This window comes from Gymnodraco acuticeps, unplaced genomic scaffold (assembly GCF_902827175.1).
Source record: "Gymnodraco acuticeps unplaced genomic scaffold, fGymAcu1.1, whole genome shotgun sequence".
NCBI lineage: Eukaryota > Metazoa > Chordata > Actinopteri > Perciformes > Bathydraconidae > Gymnodraco > Gymnodraco acuticeps.
This window is the reverse complement of record NW_022990671.1, coordinates 1-23,278: the sequence shown is the minus strand read 5'-3', so window position 1 is coordinate 23,278 and position 23,278 is coordinate 1. Positions and strand designations below refer to the sequence as shown.

The following is a 23,278-nucleotide window of genomic DNA, read 5'->3' as shown; positions in this document are numbered from 1 at the left end:
CTACTTTAAAGAGTCCTCTCCTGCTGATGTTCAGATGTATATCAGTATGTAGTGTCTCTACTTTAAAGAGTCCTCTCCTGCTGATGTTCAGGTGTATATCAGTATGTAGTGTCTCTACTTTAAAGAGTCCTCTCCTCTGATGTTCAGGTGTATATCAGTATGTAGTGTCTCTACTTTAAAGAGTCCTCTCCTGCTGATGTTCAGGTGTATATCAGTATGTATTGTCTCTACTTTAAAGAGTCCTCTCCTGCTGGTGTTCAGGTGTATATCAGTATGTAGTGTCTCTACTTTAAAGAGTCCTCTCCTGCTGATGTTCAGGTGTATATCAGTATGTAGTGTCTCTACTTTAAAGAGTCCTCTCCTGCTGATGTTCAGGTGTATATCAGTATGTAGTATCTCTACTTTAAAGAGTCCTCTCCTGCTGATGTTCAGGTGTATATCAGTATGTAGTGTCTCTACTTTAAAGAGTCCTCTCCTGATGATGTTCAGGTGTATATCAGTATGTAGTGTCTCTACTTTAAAGAGTCCTCTCCTGCTGATGTTCAGGTGTATATCAGTATGTAGTGTCTCTACTTTAAAGAGTCCTCTCCTGCTGATGTTCAGGTGTATATCAGTATGTAGTGTCTCTACTTTAAAGAGTCCTCTCCTGCTGATGTTCAGGTGTATATCAGTATGTAGTGTCTCTACTTTAAAGAGTCCTCTCCTGCTGATGTTCAGGTGTATATTAGTATGTAGTGTCTCTACTTTAAAGAGTCCTCTCCTGCTGATGTTCAGGTGTATATCAGTATGTAGTGTCTCTACTTTAAAGAGTCCTCTCCTGCTGATGTTCAGGTGTATATCAGTATGTAGTGTCTCTACTTTAAAGAGTCCTCTCCTGCTGATGTTCAGGTGTATATCAGTATGTAGTGTCTCTACTTTAAAGAGTCCTCTCCTGCTGATGTTCAGGTGTATATCAGTATGTAGTGTCTCTACTTTAAAGAGTCCTCTCCTGCAGATGTTCAGGTGTATATCAGTATGTAGTGTCTCTACTTTAAAGAGTCCTCTCCTGCAGATGTTCAGGTGTATATCAGTATGTAGTGTCTCTACTTTAAAGAGTCCTCTCCTGCTGATGTTCAGATGTATATCAGTATGTAGTGTCTCTACTTTAAAGAGTCCTCTCCTGCTGATGTTCAGGCTAAAAATACACCAGAGTCTGCTTTGGATATTGTAACTACGCAAGGAATACAACTTGAAGTGGTTACCTGTTACAAATACTTGGGTATCTGGCTTGATGACTGTCTCACTTTTGAACTTCATGTCAATAACCTGCTTAAAAAGCTGAGGGTTAGACTAGGTTTCTTTTACAGAAATAAGTCCTGTTTCTCGCTTGAGGCCAGGAAAAGGCTCTGTGACCTTTTTACCTGTGCTGGACTATGGTGATTTGTTGTATATGAATGCACCTGCCAATTACCTGAGCAAGATAGATGCTGCGTATCACAGTGCACTGAGATTTTTGACAAATTGTAAAGCACTTACGCATCACTGTACCCTGTATACCAAGGCGGTTATGCCATCACTTACTGTACGGAGGCTCAGTCACTGCTACTTTTTCATTTACAAAGCCATGTTGGATAAACTACCATCTTATATCTGCTCCCTGATCTCTCTGCCAATTGAAAGTACTTATTGCCTGAGATCGCATGCTGTAGTTTTATTAAATGTGCCAAGTGCTAGGACTGTCTTAGGGAAGAAAGCTTTTAGATGTGCAGCTCCACTAACATGGAACAGTCTGCAAAAAGAATGGAAAATTACCAAGCTAGTACCACTACATGTTTTTAAAGCTCAGTTGGATGCTACTCAATCAGATGCTGTTGGTACCTGTACTTGTGATTAAATATGTAAATTGTAATCCCTGTACATTTTGCTGTATGATGTCCTTTTGTTGTTCTGTTGTTTATGTTTTTATGTCTTCTTGTGGAACCTACTGCTGCAGGTCTCCCTTGAAAAAGAGATCATTGATCTCAATGGGATTTTACCTGATAAATAAAGGTTTTGAATTGAATTGAATTGTATATCAGTATGTAGTGTCTCTACTTTAAAGAGTCCTCTCCTGCTGATGTTCAGGTGTATATCAGTATGTAGTGTCTCTACTTTAAAGAGTCCTCTCCTGCTGATGTTCAGGTGTATATCAGTATGTAGTGTCTCTACTTTAAAGAGTCCTCTCCTGCTGATGTTCAGGTGTATATCAGTATGTAGTGTCTCTACTTTAAAGAGTTCTCTCCTGCTGATGTTCAGGTGTATATCAGTATGTAGTGTCTCTACTTTAAGAGTCCTCTCCTGCTGATGTTCAGGTGTTTATCAGTATGTAGTGTCTCTACTTTAAAGAGTCCTCTCCTGCTGATGTTCAGGTGTATATCAGTATGTAGTGTCTCTACTTTAAAGAGTTCTCTCCTGCTGATGTTCAGGTGTATATCAGTATGTAGTGTCTCTACTTTAAAGAGTCCTCTCCTGATGATGTTCAGGTGTTTATCAGTATGTAGTGTCTCTACTTTAAAGAGTCCTCTCCTGCTGATGTTCAGGTGTATATCAGTATGTAGTGTCTCTACTTTAAAGAGTCCTCTCCTGCTGATGTTCAGGTGTATATCAGTATGAGTGTCTCTACTTTAAAGAGTCCTCTCCTGCTGATGTTCAGGTGTGTATCAGTATGTAGTGTCTCTACTTTAAAGAGTCCTCTCCTGCTGATGTTCAGGTGTATATCAGTATGTAGTGTCCTCTACTTTAAAGAGTCCTCTCCTGCTGATGTTCAGGGGTGTATATCAGTATGTAGTGTCTCTACTTTAAAGAGTCCTCTCCTGCTGATGTTCAGATGTATATCAGTATGTAGTGTCTCTACTTTAAAGAGTCCTCTCCTGCTGATGTTCAGGTGTATATCAGTATGTAGCGTCTCTACTTTAAAGAGTCCTCTCCTGTTGATGTTCAGGTGTATATCAGTATGTAGTGTCTCTACTTTAAAGAGTCCTCTCCTGCTGATGTTCAGATGTATATCAGTATGTAGTGTCTCTACTTTAAAGAGTCCTCTCCTGCTGATGTTCAGGTGTTTATCAGTATGTAGCGTCTCTACTTTAAAGAGTCCTCTCCTGTTGATGTTCAGGTGTATATCAGTATGTAGTGTCTCTACTTTAAAGAGTCCTCTCCTGTTGATGTTCAGGTGTATATCAGTATGTAGCGTCTCTACTTTAAAGAGTCCTCTCCTGCTGATGTTCAGGTGTATATCAGTATGTAGTGTCTCTACTTTAAAGAGTCCTCTCCTGTTGATGTTCAGGTGTATATCAGTATGTAGTGTCTCTACTTTAAAGAGTCCTCTCCTGTTGATGTTCAGGTGTATATCAGTATGTAGCGTCTCTACTTTAAAGAGTCCTCTCCTGTTGATGTTCAGGTGTATATCAGTATGTAGTGTCTCTACTTTAAAGAGTCCTCTCCTGTTGATGTTCAGGTGTATATCAGTGTGTAGTGTCTCTACTTTAAAGAGTCCTCTCCTGCTGATGTTCAGGTGTATATCAGTATGTAGTGTCTCTACTTTAAAGAGTCCTCTCCTGCTGATGTTCAGGTGTATATCAGTATGTAGTGTCTCTACTTTAAAGAGTCCTCTCCTGCTGATGTTCAGGTGTATATCAGTATGTAGTGTCTCTACTTTAAAGAGTCCTCTCCTGCTGATGTTCAGGTGTATATCAGTATGTAGTGTCTCTACATGTCTCCATGCTTTAATGTTCAAAAAGCTCTTTATTTTTCTCATACTGTCTGTACTGCAGCTCCTCTTTTCACCCTCTGTCTGAAACCAGAGCCCAGTCTGCTCTGATTGGTTAGCTGGCCGGCTCTGTTGTGATTGGTCAACTGCTTAGAGATGTCCCGCCCCTTAACCACGTACAATGTGTTGGAGCGCTAGCCAAAATAAGCTTGTTGTGATGTCACTAATTTCCAGAAGTAATCAAAGGAGTCCAATTTAGACGTTTCAGGCCCAAAACCATGTTATCTGAGAATCACCTGGTAACAACAATTCATAAATGTTATGTTTTGTATTCTAAAAGCATGAATTTAACCTCAAACATGACCAAACTGAATGTCCTTGATATCCAAAAATATCCACTCTCTTCAAATCTGACAACTGCTCCTCCAAAAGGACAACACTAGACATGTTTAAAGCATTTAACCTTCACCAATGCACAGCACATGATATCATCTTCCTGCAGCGGATGATATTTGTGGAGGAAGTCTGAGTTTTTCCCTCACAGATGTCTACATTTCCCTTATCTCACTTTACATGCACCAGCTCTGCAGTAACACTAGAATTATGATCATGTCGGATGGTGTGACCTTTGCATTCAATATGTACTCCGGAAATAGGGCGGCGTCACATTGGAAAGGCTTTGAATGAATACATTTCAGCAGCAGTGGGTTTTTTCTGCAGAATATTAATGTGGTGACCAGAGGTGGGAAGTAGTGGAGTACAAATACTTCGTTACTATAATTAAGTACATTTTTATGGTACCAGTACTTTACTTATTTATCTGATGACTTCTTACCTTGACTTCTTACATTTTGAACACAAATACCTGTACTTTCTACTTCTTACATGTTGAACCCAAATACCTGTACTTTCTACTTCTCACATGTTGAACTCAAATATCTGTTCTTTCTACTTCTTACATGTTGAACCCAAATACCTGTACTTTCTACTTCTTACATGTTGAATTCAAATACCTGTACTTTCTACTTCTTACATGTTAACACTAATACCTGTACTTTCTACTTCTTACATGTTGAACTCAAATACCTGTACTTTCTACTTCTTACATGTTGAACTCAAATACCTGTACTTTCTACTTCTTACATTTCCCAAACAGGCTGGTTCCTTTAGTTTGAATGTGTGTTTCAGGGCCGGCCCTAGACTTTTGGAGGCCCTAAGCGAGCTTTGGCTTGGGGGCCCCCCTCACTCTAGCGCGTTCTCACTACACACAACACGGAACCAACTTTTGTCTTATGATGCATAAGCACACATATTGTAAGCAAGCATGTAAACACAGTGGACCTAACATCCTCTAGAGGGGTCCTCACCTGCTCTAGGGGGTCTGGGGGCATGCTCCCCCTGGAAGATTTTTTTTTAAATATTGAAGTTGAAAGCATCAATCTGGCGCACTTTGAGAGCAAAATGAAGAGAACTATGGATACATCTCTCAACACTCAGATGAAACAGAACTGGAAACAGATTTTTCTTTATGGATATTTTACAAATCACTCCCCTTTTAAACTGTATTCTTGTTTTGTCATAAAGTATTTCATAACTGTTTTTCATTTATTCTCTCTGGCTGTCCACCTCATAATGTTCACACAGAAACTAGCTCTCAATAGGAATGTCATTCAGAAGAATTATAATTTCATGCAAAAATCTGTCGCAAAAAGAGGTTGCACATTTCAATTCAGGTGTTGTTATGGCAACGTCAGTGGTCAAACAGCCACATTTACGGCTGCAAATATGATTATTTAATGCTGTCGGCACGTAGAGCAGTGGCAACTATGCCACCATTTCAGCTGACTTTTTCTCAGAAATACTGTGTCACATAACATCCATATATTTCAGTGCTAGGTTGATGCTTAGCTAACTATGAAACACTTTAACTGACAGGACTCAGGATCAACTGTGTACTGTAAGGTAGCTTCGAGCATCATGTCGAACAGTAAGTCAACATTTTCCCAGAGAGCTTTCTTTGAAATCACCAGGTAACGCTAAACAACATTACATTTAGATTGTATGACAAAGTGTTTATTTAATATCTCTGGCTAGCTATAGCTACTTGCTAACGGTTTAGCTTAACCCCGCGATTCAAAGTAACGTCAACGTAGCTGTAATTTATGCTTTGCTTACATGTTTGCATAACTTGGAAGTTTACTGACATTGACATACCTTGTTTACCTGGCTCAAGTGGTGGCACTGGGGTTGTTGTGTGAGCCACCACTTGAGAATTGTCGTCTTTTATAAGAACAAATGTTCTTATGTCCATCTTCAAAAACTCTGAGTCCGACTGACAGTTTAAACATTGTCACAGCTCACAGGACAGGTACCTCTCAGCCAATAAGACAGATGTTTATTTCCATTCAACTCTCTGGTTGGTCTGGTGCCTTGCCTCTGTTGCATTCACTGAACACAGGAAATTACAATCCTTACATAAGTAAGTAAAACATCTTTAAATGTTAGTAGATTGTAGCAGGATGAGCAGTAAATAGTGTTGTAAGGCCTATTCTTTTTAGCCTATCACCGCCAGGGGGCACCCTATAAAGGGGCAGAGGCTTCTAGCTGGCGGCCTCTTGTTCGCTGGTGCCCAGACCTACCCACTTCCGCTCTTGCCGTGTTTTGCTTCCGCCACCGGTGTAGGTATGTTGTAGGAGAATAGCTGGCTTCAGGTAAAGTTTCACAATTCTCTATCATACTTACGTGTAGTCACGTTTTGTTTTGTATAGCGGAGGGTCTTCCTGGCGATGCCCGTCAAGTAGCCGTAACATAGAGAGCATGAAACTCTCTCCTCTCTGCCTGATCGGTATGTACGGCGATTTGTTCAGTCCATTCACCACACCTTTCCTGAACATTAATATTATACTTGTGTGTTTATTGTTAATCTAGGGCCAAGCTAAGGCTTTAAAGAACCGCTGCTGTTTTGCTGCACCGAAAAGAGACGGGTTTCTGGCGCAGGGTCATCACCCGTACTGCTGATCCTGTGTGACTGTTTTTATAAATTGTATTTTTACTATTGTATACAAATAAACTGTTCTATTTTTGATAATTGGACCACGTCTCTTGTTCCATGAGTAACCGAACCTGTGTGTCCTAGTGACTTAAAACTTGTCACATTTCCCTGGGTGAAATTCCCGGGGTGGCGTTGTCGGACTTAGTGGTTTAACCAAACTGTTAAATTAATATATTTATTCTGCGGCCACTGCTCCAAACTGTGTATGTCTATTTATTCAGATGTTCCTAGTCCAGAGCCAGATATTTAATCTTCTTCTGAACAATGCTTTCCATATTCTCTCTCTCCGTCTCCCTCTCTTTGGGTTCTCTCTAGTCCTGACCCTGTGTGAGTTTCAGGATCTCCAGAGTTGTCAGTTCCTGTTACTGCTGAGCGAGCTGAATGAGAGCAGAGAGACGGAGGGCATGAAAGGAGAAGATGTAGACGAAGAGAAGGAGAGGAAGAAGTGAGTGAAGCACGAGCAGCAGAACAAGTAAAGAGAACAGGAAGAGAGCGAGAGAGAGAAGACAGAACTGAGGTAATGATATTCAGAGAAAGGGCCTTTTAGGACGTGTCACTGTGGCACTCTATTTCTTACAGAAGAGGATCTGACCAAGAGTGAATTGTTTTGGTTCAGGATTCTTAGAATAAATTCAGAATTCTGACAGTTTTAAGAATTCTGATTTGATCAAAAATAATTCTGATTTGTTTTCCCCAAAGTTCAATTTTTTCTTCAGAATTTTGACTTCTGTATGATTATGGAATTCTGTCTTCAATTCTATTCAAAATGTTTTCTGAATTTTGACTTTAATCACAGAATTTAAATAGTTTGTCAGAATTTCGACATTTTTAAGAATTCTGTTTTTTCAGAACTACATTTTTTTTTCTTCAGAAGTCTAAAAAGTCTTGGCCCTAATCGTTTTCTGTAATTTATGCTGCATTGAAAAAAGCCTAGAAAATGGAAAACAATAAAGATTCTGATGCTGATTGATCCCTTTCTGATCTTGCATATCACACTTGAACACACACAGATCTGAGAAACACACACAAAGCTCCACAGGCTCACGCACGCACACACACACACACACACACACACACACACACACACACACACACACACACACACACACACACACTCTGACTGACTGAAGCAGCCCTTATTATCTGCGGCAGACCAACCTTGTTAACCCTGACTTGTAAAAAGACAACAGAGCGGTGAAAACAAGAGGAAGGGAGGCGAGAAAAAGATAATAGAAGAGGAGAAGAGAGAGAGAGAGAGAGAGAGAGAGACCTGACAAAGGGAAATCCGCCCACTTTGCCTTTGTGAAGCCGAACCACCAACAGATTCTCTCTCTATCGTCACTGTGGCTCATTGTTCTCTATGCACCATGTTTCGAGAGAGTACACCTACTTAGCAACATATCGACCATCTGATTGATCTTTGTTTCAACAATCAAATATATAATTGATTCACTAACATGATACAGATGTGTGCAACTACACAAGTATATGAAGGATGCTTGACACACACTAACAGTTAGTTATTAAATGTCTTAGTTTAATTCTGATTGGCCAATTTGGACATTTCATAGATCGTTACATGACCCATGCTAAGTAAGCAGGAGAGGACTCTTTAAAGTAGAGACACTACATACTGATATACACCTGAACATCAGCAGGAGAGGACTCTTTAAAGTAGAGATATTACATACTGATATACACCTGAACATCAGCAGGAGAGGACTCTTTAAAGTAGAGACACTACATACTGATATACACCTGAACATCAGCAGGAGAGGACTCTTTAAAGTAGAAACACTACATACTGATATACACCTGAACATCAGCAGGAGAGGACTCTTTAAAGTAGAGACACTACATACTGATATACACCTGAACATCAGCAGGAGAGGACTCTTTAAAGTAGAGACACTACATACTAATATACACCTGAACATCAGCAGGAGAGGACTATTTAAAGTAGAGACACTACATACTGATATACACCTGAACATCATCAGGAGAGGACTCTTTAAAGTAGAGACACTACATACTGATATACACCTGAACATCAGCAGGAGAGGACTCTTTAAAGTAGAGACACTACATACTAATATACACCTGAACATCAGCAGGAGAGGACTATTTAAAGTAGAGACACTACATACTGATATACACCTGAACATCATCAGGAGAGGACTCTTTAAAGTAGAGACACTACATACTGATATACACCTGAACATCAGCAGGAGAGGACTCTTTAAAGTAGAGACACTACATACTAATATACACCTGAACATCAGCAGGAGAGGACTCTTTAAAGTAGAGACACTACATACTGATATACACCTGAACATCAGCAGGAGAGGACTCTTTAAAGTAGAGACACTACATACTGATATACACCTGAATATCAGCAGGAGAGGACTATTTAAAGTAGAGACACTACATACTGATATACACCTGAACATCAGCAGGAGAGGACTCTTTAAAGTAGAGACACTACATACTGATATACACCTGAATATCAGCAGGAGAGGACTCTTTAAAGTAGAGACACTACATACTGATATACACCTGAACATCAGCAGGAGAGGACTCTTTAAAGTAGAAACACTACATACTGATATACACCTGAACATCAGCAGGAGAGGACTATTTAAAGTAGAGACACTACATACTGATATACACCTGAACATCAGCAGGAGAGGACTCTTTAAAGTAGAGACACTACATACTAATATACACCTGAACATCAGCAGGAGAGGACTCTTTAAAGTAGAGACACTACATACTGATATACACCTGAACATCAGCAGGAGAGGACTCTTTAAAGTAGAGACACTACATACTGATATACACCTGAACATCAGCAGGAGAGGACTCTTTAAAGTAGAGACACTACATACTGATATACACCTGAACATCAGCAGGAGAGGACTCTTTAAAGTAGAGACACTACATACTGATATACACCTGAACATCAGCAGGAGAGGACTCTTTAAAGTAGAGACACTACATACTGATATACACCTGAACATCAGCAGGAGAGGACTCTTTAAAGTAGAGACACAACTTGTACATGATATTCCAGATGCAATCATAGCAAAAACACTATTTATTGATTTATATACCTATAATTACAGTAATCCATGTGAGCTTCCCTCTTTTACTGAGTCTGTTTCCATCCAATTAAGTACTCTACTTGATTTCAGGAGCCATCGTTTAACCCAGCGTGATTACAAACATTTATCCAGCTCAGGTGTCATTGAGCGAAAGATTCTGCGTGACCCTGAGCTCTGACCTCTGACAGGAATCAATGAAGAATCACATTACACTTAAACTGTGAGGAGGAAGACTCTCAGAGCAAAGGGGCCGAATTAGCTCTGATTACAAAGAAAATACACAAAGACAACAATGTTTTATTAGTCTTAGTTGGAAATTAGTGTGTGTGTGTGCGTGTGTGTGTGTGTGTGTGTGTGTGTGTGTGGTGTGTGTGTGTGTGTGTGTGTGTGTGTGTGTGTGTGTGTGTGTGTGTGTGTGTGTGTGTGTGTGTGTGTGTGTGTGGGATAGAAACAGACAATGTGTGTTAGAGGTGGGTTGGTTACAGTGGTGTAAAGTAACTAAGTACATTTACTCAAGTTCAATGTACTTTACATGAGTATCTCAGAGGTACATGGTGTACTTCTCCTCCACTACATGTATTTAATCCCTTTAGTTACTTCACAGATCTGGATGAATGATGTGAAATCTAATCACGTGTTGAATCAGACTTTAGTTCCACCTGGAGTAAACCCACCAGCTACCCTGCAGTATACAAAGCCATTCAAACTAGCTGCACCTTCACCAGCTTTGAGAACACTTTCATGATCAATCATTATAAAACATATCATATATATTATTCTGAAATGGACCAATCTGCACAACGACTACTTTTACTGTCGCTACTTTCACTATATTTTGATGAGAATACTTTTCTACTTTTACTTGAGGAACATTTTGAATACAGGACTTTTACTGAAACAGAGTATTCCTACACTCTGGTACTTCTACTTTTACTCAAGTACAAGATCTGAGTGCTTCTACTTTTACTCAAGAACAAGATCTGAGTACTTCTACTTTTACTCAAGTACAAGATCTGAGTACTTCTACTTTTACTCAAGTACAAGATCTGAGTACTTCTACTTTTACTCAAGTACAAGATCTGAGTACTTCTACTTTACTCAAGTACAAGATCTGAGTACTTCTACTTTTACTCAAGTACAAGATCTGAGTACTTCTACTTTTACTCAAGTACAAGATCTGAGTACTTCTACTTTTACTCAAGTACAAGATCTGAGTACTTCTACTTTACTCAAGTACAAGATCTGAGTACTTCTACTTTTACTCAAGTACAAGATCTGAGTACTTCTACTTTTACTCAAGTACAAGATCTGAGTACTTCTACTTTTACTCAAGTACAAGATCTGAGTACTTCTACTTTACTCAAGTACAACATCTGAGTACTTCTACTTTACTCAAGTACAAGATCTGAGTACTTCTACTTTTACTAAGTACAACATCTGAGTACTTCTTTCATCTTCAGTTGTTCATTAAAGTGGTTGTATAAGCCGGATGTATGAATAAAGCTGCTTTCTGTCAGAGATCTGGAGTTCACACACACACACACACACACACACACACACACACACACACACACACACACACACACACACACACACACACACACACACACACACACACACCGTGGTGCAGTGACAATGCAGAGGGATAACAATGCAATTCAAATGGGATATATTTGGTTGAGAGAGGAGGAGAGACAAGTAAAGAAAGCAGAGGATAAAAATAGCAGCGGAGCCACGGATGGAAATAGAAAGTGAGATAATTCAAAAGAGATGAAGTAGAGTAGAAGAGAGGACTCACGGAGGCAGGTGTTCTCCGTGAAGAACTCAGTGAGCTTGTCACACTCGTCCTTGTTGTTTCCGCTGTTGTTGCAGTCGCAGAACGGAGAGACGCTGATTTTAGCAGAGCGCAGGTAGTTGGGAGTCATCACGGTACCTGAAGCAGAAACAGGAAGACAGTCATCGGTATTCAGTCAGGCATTCAATGGATTACATGTAACAGGATAATGAGGATACACAAGATAACCCTTACAGTTTGAACTCCTGATTTTGATGCATTTTGGGTCGATGTTAAAGTCTTAGGGGACTCAAAACTGTTATTTTGATCCTACACATGTCAGGAAGTGATTCAACATTCTCAATATACCTAAAAAACCACACGAAAATGTTCAAATCGTCCAAGCAATTTTGTAGCTATTGATTGCATATGCTAATTACCACGACGTATTCTAATTGTGCAAATTGTCCAACATATGCAAGTTAGCATCCGGTTAGCATACATTTCTGAAGTCAAACCTCTCTGTCTGTAACAACACCAATATGCTGCTGGATTTCAACTAAATAAAGAATATTTAAACCCCCTTTAGACTCAGTTATCCTCCTCCTTCTGGGTTAAATGGTGAATGTAACCATAACGAAGTGAAATCTTGTGTTCTCCCTCTCCACGTGCTGAAGTCTCTGCAGGAGGCTTTAATGCAGAGGATGAAGAGTTGGCCTGAGAGGGAAGGTAAATCGCCTCAGTCAGTGATTTCTCTCCAACCAATAGATTGTTCTCTTGTTCTGGCTGCCCTCCAAAAAACAGGCCTTTCAGTTTTGCAGTATGCAGAAAGACTTGGCGCTGTGTGTGTGTGTGTGTGTGTGTGTGTGTGTGTGTGTGTGTGTGTGTGTGTGTGTGTGTGTGTGTGTGTGTGTGTGTGTGTGTGTGTGTGTGTGTGTGTGTGTGTGTGTGTGTGTGTGTGTGTGTGTGTGTGTGTGGTCTCGTTTAGTGACTTGATTGTATCTTGACGGTGCAGTCGTGTTAAGGACATCATGTGACAGTGATTGTCACAGAGTGGGGTTAAACCAGGATTTAGATTTATGAGATTCGGTCAAATTTGTATAAAAGTTATGATTTACTGTGTGTTCACCGAATGATGCAAGACACGGATGGGCCATCCTTGTGATCTGGAGAATCACAGAACGGCCGTAAGTCCAGGGCAGCTGACGGCCCGGCACGATGATTATATTTAATCTTTTCATTAATGTGAAACCTTAAGTTTCACATTGAGAGGCGACAACACTAATGCAAACGTTTGGTAAGTACTGGCCAATAGAAAATATCTTCTATAGTATTAGGAGTTCAGATTCAGGCGCTCCTACATGCTAGGAAAAACTATATTTTCAGTTCACATGAAGGGGTCGTACAGATGCTGAGAAAGTGCTCAATTCCAATCTTGTCCACATGCCTAATGTTCTAATTGCAACGAGGGTTGTGTCCAGAGTATAAAGTAACCTTTTCAAGTCGGACAGAGGCTGAGATGCACCCTGGTGAATCTTATTAGTTAAAAACCAGAATATGAAGTAATAACCAAGCAGAGTTTGGGGTGGTTATACAGCAGCAGCAGCAGCAGCTGTGGTTTTCAGCAGATCTAATGAAGCTAAACAGTGGGGAATAAACGGCGCTGCACATCTCAGAGGCTGCAGGTTTATCATGAAGTGATGGAGCTTGTTATATTATAAAGCAGCAGTGCAGCAGATACTGTGAGAGTCTCCTTGCCAGGGGCGGACTGGCCACCGGGACGTTCGGGACGAATCCCGATGGGCCGGTACTGAAGTGGGCCGGTCGGACGATGTGGGCCAGTCGGATAAGTCACTCGCACCCCGCCGTCGACAATTTACTAGCGGTAATTACTTGCGGTACCGAGGTGGTCGAGAGTCCCGGGCTGATTTGTAGTCCCAATCCGCCCCTGCTCCTTGCTTACAGAGGTCGCCACTCAGTGACAATATTTGACCTTCCCACAAAAAAACGATAATCCTCAATATTGGAGTCAATATTCTGAGATAAATCTGACCAATAGGAGCGACTCACCGACTATACCGGAGTAGGACAGCAGGCAGTCGGCGTAGTTCTCTTTCAGACAGCCGGACAGAGAGCGAGGCTCCGGCTGACAGTTCACGAAGAAATCAGCCAGTCGTGACCTGAAACACACACACACACACACATACCATGTATACATCACTTCAGGGGACATTACATTGACTTACATGCATTTCCTGGAGACATTGTGTATGCTACAGGAACACAGTGCTTTAGTTATTGTTGAATCAAGCTGGAAACGGACACGATAGTTCGCTCACGTTGTCAGAAAACAGTGATTTGTGTGAGGGTTAGTCTTCATTATGTTTAACAAAAGTAAAAGCCATCCTGAAATCTTCCTTACAGTGTGGCTCGATCATCTTATCAGTTGATAAACTATTTTAGTATCGATCTATGGGGCATTATAGCTCGCCATGCTGCTCTGCTGGCGCTGTGTTTAGCATGATTAGCACGTCGCTTTTACCCACCAGGTAAAGAGTTTGAAGCCACGACAATACATGTGTTACAAGGACCAGCTCCGAACGACTCCAGCAGTGTTTAAAAAACTCCCCAAACACTTTTCAAGAACACGGTTTTTGGAGGAGAGCAGCTTTTCTGTGTTTATCTGAAGGAGACAGTGACAGGGAAGCATTGCACCAACACACTCACATTCATATCATATTGATATAGACTTCTTGCACTATTTTTAATTGTTGTAATGTATTATATATGTTGCATTGTTGGAGGAGCTCAGGTCAGAAGAATTTTATTGCCATTTCTACACTGTAGCTTATTTGCATATGACATTAAAACCTTTGAAAACCTCACAGTGTATCTAATCTCAGCAATCTGCTGCAGTGTGTAGTGAGAGTTGTCAACAGCAGCGCTACACTCCACCTGACATATGGTGAGGGAGCTGCTGCTGGAAATGCACGGCTCTAATCTCTCTGTGCTGACTGACAAATGGACTGGGAGGAAGCTGTGGTGCAGCGAAACCTGTGGTTCAGCCCCGAGCGTCTGTCTGACGGAGAGACAGAGAAACAAGACGGAGATAGAAAGTCTCGGAGCAGACCAACCTCACGGTGAGTAGAGAGAGAGAGAGAGACCTGAGGCCACGCAGCAAATGGAGCTCATTTATGATGCCTAATGCTTCCATTTAATCCCAGAGAGCCACAGGACACACACACACACACACACACACACACACACACACACACACACACACACACACACACACACACACACACACACACACACACACACACACACACACACACACACACACACACACACACACACACACACACACACACACACACACACACCATCAAATGAAGGTGATGTTAAATGTCTAACACTGAATTGCTCATTCTGTTTATTTGCAAGTGAGGGAACAATGGAGCGTGAGACGGGCCGGAGAATCGGAGCAGCGGGAGCGGTACTGCAGTCGCTTTACCGCACCGTTGTAACGAAAAGGGAGCTGAGCCAGAAGGCAAAGCTCTCTGTCTACCGGGCCATTTTCCTTCCTACCCTCACCTATGGTCATGAAGGATGGGTCATGACCGAAAGAACGAGATCGCGGATACAAGCGGCCGAGATGGGTTTTCTCCGCAGGGTGGCTGGCGTCTCCCTTAGGGATAAGGTGAGAAGTTCGGTCATCAGGGAGGGACTCGGAGTTGAGCCGCTCCTCCTTCGCGTCGAAAGGAGCTAGTTGAGGTGCTTCGGGCACCTAGTTAGGATGCCACCTGGGCGCCTCCCTAGGGAGGTGTTCCAGGCACGTCCAGCTGGGAAGAGACCGAGGGGTAGACCTAGGACCAGGTGGAGGGATTATATCTCTTCTCTGGCCTGGGAGCGCCTTGGGACCCCCCAGTCAGAGCTGGTTGATGTCGCCAGGGAAAAGAAAGTTTGGGGCTCTCTGCTGGAACTGATACCCCCGCGACCCGACCACGGATAAGCGGGAGAAGATGGATGGATGTTTCTTTGCATGTGTTTAAGGCCCCGTCCACACGGACACGAAACGGGTTGTATCCGCAACAGTTCTCTTGTTTGTTTGTAGCCTTTATTTAACCAGGTGAAGCCCCTTGAGATCAAACGATCTCTTTTTCAAGGTGACCTGCAGGACATTAGTTACACATGTAACATAAAAACAACAGAACAACAATTAGGATGACAAACAACATAATGTGCAGGGTACAGTTTACAAACTCTATTTACAGAGACAGGTACCATGAGTATCAAATAGCATGTCAGCCAGCTGAGTTTTAAAATGATGCAGGGGAACCAAAGTGCTCAGTTTTAAATATGTTTGCAGATTGTTCCATGTTAGTGGAGCTGCACAACTAAAAGCTTTCTTCCCTAAGACAGTCCTAGCACTTGGCACATTTAATAAAACAACATCATGAGATCTCAGGCAATAAGTACTTTCAATTAGTCGAGAGATCAGAGAGCAGATATAAAAAGGTAGTGTACTCAACATGGCTTTGTAAATGAACATGTACCAATGACTGAGCCTCCGTACAGTTAGTGAAGGCAGACCTGCCTTGGCATACAGGGTGCAGTGATGAGTAAGTGCTTTACTGTTAGTAACACATCTCAGGGCACTGTGATAGGCGGCATCTAACTTTTCCAGGCAATGGGTAGGTGCATTCATATAGATCAGATCACCATAGTCCAGCACTGGTACAGTAACTAGTGACCTTCTCTATCGTATGGACGGTTCGTTCACACGAGGCCGTAACGGAACCGGGGAAAACGGAGCCCTCAAAGGGTAACGGGTCCCAAGGTGGGTAGGTCTGCGGACGTAATGCTCCGTGTGTACGCCTTATACGCCATAGCCCCGCCTCTCCTGCTCACCCCCGCGTCATTGCTGATGTGTTTCGCCAACAACAACAACAACAGTGTTCCGAGTGTTTCGAGCCAGGTCCCGGTATCTTGCAGGACAGTGCACCCGGCAGGAGCCTCCAGCAGACCCCACCGCACGGTTCCCTCGTCCCTTGGAAGAGGCGGAGAGGTGGGTGTTCTTCATCTGCTGGTGGACTACCGGGGAGAACGTCCTGTTCGGGAGCCAGGCTCAGAGTTAGTGGCAGCTGCCTTTTACAGCAGGAGCACACGCTCGCCTCGGGAGGGAGAAAAAGAGAAACAGAGGCCGCCGAAACAGCCAGAGCCCTGCCTCTCCCCACCTCTGCTGCTCACCCCCGTGTCACCGCTGAATCCACCGCGGAGAACAAACAGAAGGGGAACCAGGCAACCATGGCAACCATGCTCGGGGGGTCTTATTCGCTGCTTTTGGTGTATTTTGTGGCGGAAGTACAGCGCCACTTATAGGCCCGGCATATGTACTACAGCGTCTCCAGCGGGTCGAGCGGTCTCGTGTGGACGGACACGTTTCTTGAGCCGATACCGTGTGGACGAAATACTTTTTTGATATCGAATTCGGTTTGTTCTCCGTTTCGTCTCCGTGTAGATGCAGCCTGTGTGTGTGTTAACTAGCCTCTAACATTTGGTTTGTCACGGTCACATGACTTCACGTCACCACTGCTAAGCTAAAGGCGGCTAATGTTGGGCTATAAAGGAACTACATCACGGTCACATGACTTCACGTCACCACCGCTAAGCTAAAGGTGGCTAATGTTGGGCTATAAAGGAACTACAGCACGGTCACATGACTTCACGTCACCACCGCTAAGCTAAAGGTGGCTAATGTTGGCCAGGATGACGTTTAGTCGTCTCATTTAGACACTTGTTGGCAACCTCTGTTTTTAAAATCACCAGAGGGGTATTTACTGACGTATTTTATGTCGTAGAACAAAGTATCTTCAGCTTGTGTTAACCACAGACCTTATTTCAGGCTAACAACCAAAAACAGATACAAACAAACATTGATTTACCAGACGAGGGAGCTCGAAAGTGCTAAAATGCTGACTCATTTTAGCACTTTCGAGCTCCCTCGTCTGTATTGTCTGCAAAACTACCCTCAGTGTTTCCTACCTGCAGATGTAGTTGGTCTTGCAGGACGCCTGCAGCTCCAGACAGTTTGGTTTCTGCTTCTCTTCGTAGGAGCAGACGGGCACGATGGTCTGCCGCCGGCGCTCAGAGCAGGCCGACTGGTCGCTCACCGGACACGAGCAGTACAGCATCCCATAACTGTGCTTCGGAGGAACCTGAGGGACACAAGAGTCACACATTAACTGGAGAACTGTAGAAGTGGAGAGCAAGAACGTCCTTCTCTTTCCTGTTGAGTAACTTCCTGCTGTATATTCTTAGAGGAAGGGTGGAGCATCGGCCAAGGAAGAACCATTACATTCTGGATCCAAATCAAAAGCCGGACACAACGTTGTTGGTCCCCTTTACCCGCTGGAGTTCAGCAAACAGACTATTTTTATTATATCCAGGTATTCAGATCTCGTCCTATCAGACACCACCGTGTTTCTCATTAACGTGAAATAGACAGAACTTAGACTTAGACATACTTTATTGTCATTTCAACAAGACACAGAGTGTACTATTAAAACGTTGTACTGGCTTACAGGAACAGGACAATATAAAAACTTGCTAAAATTGTACATATACATAAATAATAGTGACATGGTGCTGATAAAGTTAAAGAAAGTGTGTGTTTAAATGAATGAATGACTTTCTCTTTCAACACCACTCTGACTTTTGACTCTTCATCTGAATTAATTATCATTTTGGTTTGGAAATCACTCTCTATCTGAACTGTTAGGATGTGCTGGCTGCTTTCCCTAAACACAAATATTACTAAAACCCATGGGGGGAGGGGAATATACAAATCATATTAATGATGACGAGCAGAAACACACACACGGACTGCAGGTCTGTTCTCTATGAGTCCACTTCTAGTTTTATTTACATTTTTTAAACCTTTTTCTTTGGATATTCTGTCAATAAAGTTGTGTTTTTTTTGGTTGAAAACAAACAGTGGCTAATGCTGTACATAAGAGGATTAGTGTGACGTGCTTTTTCTTTAAGATCTGACCAAAAGTGAATTATGAGAAAAAGAAAACAGATTTCTTTGCCGAAAAATCTTGGAATTCTGACTTTTTTCTATGAATTCTGACTGAATCAAAACGGAAATGTAAAACTCAGAGAGGACTGGAAGATGTTCCAATAGAGTATTTTAAGACTGTAGTATTTGTACTTGTGCTGAAGTAGAGTATCTGATTACTTCTTCCAACCCTGTTAATAGTGTAGTAACACATTAGGGGCTACAATAGAAGAATGTCATCATAGTTGTATCCCAGAAACTATAGGCTGTTTACACAAAGTTGTCTGCAGTGATGAAAGAACACACAATCACAACGAGACGAACGCTGTCATGCCATCTCTGAGCTTTCCACTTATTCATGTTGAAGCAATCCCAGTTAAGTTATTCCAAAGGGACGTGATGGGAGCTGGGTTGTAATTACAATATTTTTCTTCACACAATATGCCACTGACGGCGAAAACAGCTTTTGTGTTTGATGACTGAATCGATGTCAAAGCTCGGCGCTGGAAAAGCAAAGTCTGAACAAAAAGACCCGGCATGATTATTTATCGTGCTTTTTGACAACCCGTCTGACTTCAGAATTACTATTCCTTTTGAAGCTGGTGTGCATTCGGCTTTTATCAGATATCAGTCGCTTGGAAAACCTCCAGCAGCATGTGGGCTTTTCAGAGTTTTGATTGAGTCAGAAGTGGCTTCAATCAAACAATCGATCAATCAACAACTTTATTATTCCTGCAAGGGGCAATTGGTTGTGAGCAGCTTATGTCATGAACACAGGTAGGAACATACTGGATGTGGATCATTCCAATTTACACCATAAATAGTTCAGAGCATCACAATAAACAAGTAGATGAATAATCAAGTTAAAAAACCTTTCTAGAATTTAAAGGTTTGAGTTCAGAGGGGATGAATGATTTTGAAAAGCGATGTGTTTTAAGAGCAGGCAGAGCATATCTACGCCCTGATGGCAACAGAGGAAATGAATCTGCAAGAACCTGGAGCTGGTTACAAAAGGAGTTTAAGTCTCTCTGTGTTCACACTTCAGAGGTGGGAAGTAATGGAGTACAAATACGACTTTTTACTTTGACTTCTTACATGTTGAACACAAATACCTGTACTTTCTACTTCTTACATGTTGAACACAAATACCTGTACTTTCTACTTCTTACATGTTGAACACAAATACCTGTACTCTCTACTTCTTACATGTTGAACTCAAATACCTGTACTTTCTACTTCTCACATGTTGAACTCAAATACCTGTACTTTCTACTTCTCTCATGTTGAACTCAAATACCTGTACTTTCTACTTCTTACATGTTGAACTCAAATACCTGTTCTTTCTACTTCTTACATGTTGAACCCAAATACCTGTACTTTCTACTTCTTACATGTTGAACTCAAATACCTGTACTTTCTACTTCTCACATGTTGAACTCAAATACCTGTACTTTCTACTTCTTACATGTTGAACACAAATACCTGTACTTTCTACTTCTTACATGTTGAACTCAAATACCTGTACTTTCTACTTCTCACATGTTGAACTCAAATACCTGTACTTTCTACTTCTTACATGTTGAACTCAAATACCTGTACTTCTACTTCTCACATGTTGAACTCAAATACCTGTACTTTCTACTTCTTACATGTTGAACTCAAATACCTGTACTTTCTACTTCTCACATGTTGAACTCAAATACCTGTACTTTCTACTTCTTACATGTTGAACTCAAATACCTGTACTTTCTACTTCTTACATGTTGAACACAAATACCTGAACTTTCTACTTCTTACATGTTGAACTCAAATACCTGTACTTTCTACTTCTCACATGTTGAACTCAAATACCTGTACTTTCTACTTCTTACATGTTGAACTCAAATACCTGTACTTTCTACTTCTCACATGTTGAACTCAAATACCTGTACTTTCTACTTCTTACATGTTGAACTCAAATACCTGTACTTTCTACTTCTCACATGTTGAACTCAAATACCTGTACTTTCTACTTCTACATGTTGAACACAAATACCTGAACTTTCTACTTCTTACATGTTGAACCCAAATACCTGTACTTTCTACTTCTTACATGTTGAACCCAAATACCTGTACTTTCTACTTCTTACATGTTGAACCCAAATACCTGAACTTTCTACTTCTCACATGTTGAACTCAAATACCTGTACTTTCTACTTCTTACATGTTGAACCCAAATACCTGTACTTTCTACTTCTTACATGTTGAACTCAAATACCTGTACTTTCTACTTCTTACATGTTGAACCCAAATACCTGAACTTTCTACTTCTTACATGTTGAACACAAATACCTGTACTTTCTACTTCTTACATGTTGAACCCAAATACCTGAACTTTCTACTTCTTACATGTTGAACCCAAATACCTGTACTTTCTACTTCTTACATGTTGAACTCAAATACCTGTACTTTCTACTTCTCACATGTTGAACTCAAATACCTGTACTTTCTACTTCTTACATGTTGAACCCAAATACCTGTACTTTCTACTTCTTACATGTTGAACACAAATACCTGTACTTTCTACTTCTCACATGTTGAACTCAAATACCTGTACTTTCTACTTCTTACATGTTGAACCCAAATACCTGTACTTTCTACTTCTTACATGTTGAACACAAATACCTGTACTTTCTACTTCTTACATGTTGAACTCAAATACCTGTACTTTCTACTTCTCACATGTTGAACTCAAATACCTGTACTTTCTACTTCTCACATGTTGAACTCAAATACCTGTACTTTCTACTTCTCACATGTTGAACACAAATACCTGTACTTTCTACTTCTCACATGTTGAACTCAAATACCTGTACTTTCTACTTCTTACATGTTGAAACCCAAATACCTGAACTTTCTACTTCTTACATGTTGAACTCAAATACCTGTACTTTCTACTTCTTACATGTTGAACTCAAATACCTGTACTTTCTACTTCTCACATGTTGAACTCAAATACCTGTACTTTCTACTTCTTACATGTTGAACTCAAATACCTGTACTTTCTACTTCTTACATGTTGAACTCAAATACCTGTACTTTCTACTTCTCACATGTTGAACTCAAATACCTGTACTTTCTACTTCTTACATGTTGAACCCAAATACCTGTACTTTCTACTTCTTACATGTTGAACTCAAATACCTGTACTTTCTACTTCTCACATGTTGAACTCAAATACCTGTACTTTCTACTTCTCACATGTTGAACTCAAATACCTGTACTTTCTACTTCTCACATGTTGAACACAAATACCTGTACTTTCTACTTCTCACATGTTGAACTCAAATACCTGTACTTTCTACTTCTTACATGTTGAACCCAAATACCTGAACTTTCTACTTCTTACATGTTGAACTCAAATACCTGTACTTTCTACTTCTTACATGTTGAACTCAAATACCTGTACTTTCTACTTCTTACATGTTGAACACAAATACCTGTACTTTCTACTTCTTTCATGTTGAACCCAAATACCTGAACTTTCTACTTCTTACATGTTGAACACAAATACCTGTACTTTCTACTTCTTTCATGTTGAACCCAAATACCTGAACTTTCTACTTCTTACATGTTGAACACAAATACCTGTACTTTCTACTTCTTACATGTTGAACTCTAATACCTGTACTTTCTACTTCTTACATGTTGAACACAAATACCTGTACTTTCTACTTCTCACATGTTGAACTCAAATACCTGTACTTTCTACTTCTTACATGTTGAACTCAAATACCTGTACTTTCTACTTCTTACATGTTGAACCCAAATACCTGTACTTTCTACTTCTTACATGTTGAACCCAAATACCTGTACTTTCTACTTCTCTCATTTTCCAAACAGCTGGTTCCTTTAGTCTGAATGTGTGTTTGATGCGTGATCATTATTCTTTAGAGTCATTGCGTGCCTATTGATTTGAACACGATCCGTGTATCCATCATTTCCTGGTCTTCTCTAAAGAAGAGGGACCAATGGAAACGTTGTCATGTTGCCGTTGTTCAGCATGGAAACATTCATTAGCTAACAATGACATTATTGTTCTATTAATATAAAGGGAGGTCAGGTACTCTTTAAAGCAGCTGCTAGTTATGGGTACTTTTTACTGAAGTACATTTCAAAGCCTCTTTACTTTCACTTCAGTAAAGAAGTTTAGTCAGTACTTCTACTTTCACCAGAGTATTTTTAAACGCGAGTATCTGTACTTCTACTTGAGTAAAGGATGTACTTTTGCCCTCTCTGAGCCTTACAGCAGGTTTTAACATGTTGTTCAGGCTGTTCCTCTCTTTCAGTGTAAGGCTAAGGAACCAGCAGATAAACGTACCTTATCAAAGAACTGCCGCAGCGCCTTGTGGCACTTCCTCTTGTTGCAGACTTCGGCGCTCGACACCCTGCTGGTGCACGGGCTGATGTAGGCCGAGCGGTACTTCTTACACGTGTCGTTCAGGTTGCACGCCTTCGCCGCGTTCAGACAGTTATTCTCTCTGGCCACTGCTGGCTCACCTGGAGACGAGGAGAGGAGGAG

At 41.1% G+C, this 23,278-nt stretch overlaps 1 protein-coding gene and 1 long non-coding RNA gene across 3 annotated transcripts in view; one reads left to right on the top strand and one right to left on the bottom strand.

The window, feature by feature from the left end:
• The window catches only part of LOC117555023 (GDNF family receptor alpha-1-like), a gene marked incomplete at its 5' end in the record, with an annotated part of 46,894 nt that extends 23,638 nt beyond the window's left edge, over positions 1-23,256 (bottom strand). Inside the window, 4 exon segments of the mRNA XM_034229677.1 lie at positions 11,679-11,813; positions 13,725-13,834; positions 17,700-17,872; positions 23,078-23,256. Of these exon segments, the coding sequence (XP_034085568.1) occupies positions 11,679-11,813; positions 13,725-13,834; positions 17,700-17,872; positions 23,078-23,256 (597 nt within the window).
• Positions 6,359-6,817, top strand: LOC117555024. 2 transcript variants are annotated; one of them, XR_004570349.1, is made up of 3 exons: positions 6,359-6,406; positions 6,493-6,569; positions 6,653-6,817. It is a non-coding gene; the product is annotated as an uncharacterized LOC117555024 (long non-coding RNA). The 2 variants fall into 2 exon arrangements; XR_004570348.1 differs by lacking the exon at positions 6,359-6,406 and having other exon boundaries at positions 6,417-6,569.
• Positions 23,257-23,278: the final 22 nt, after the last annotated feature.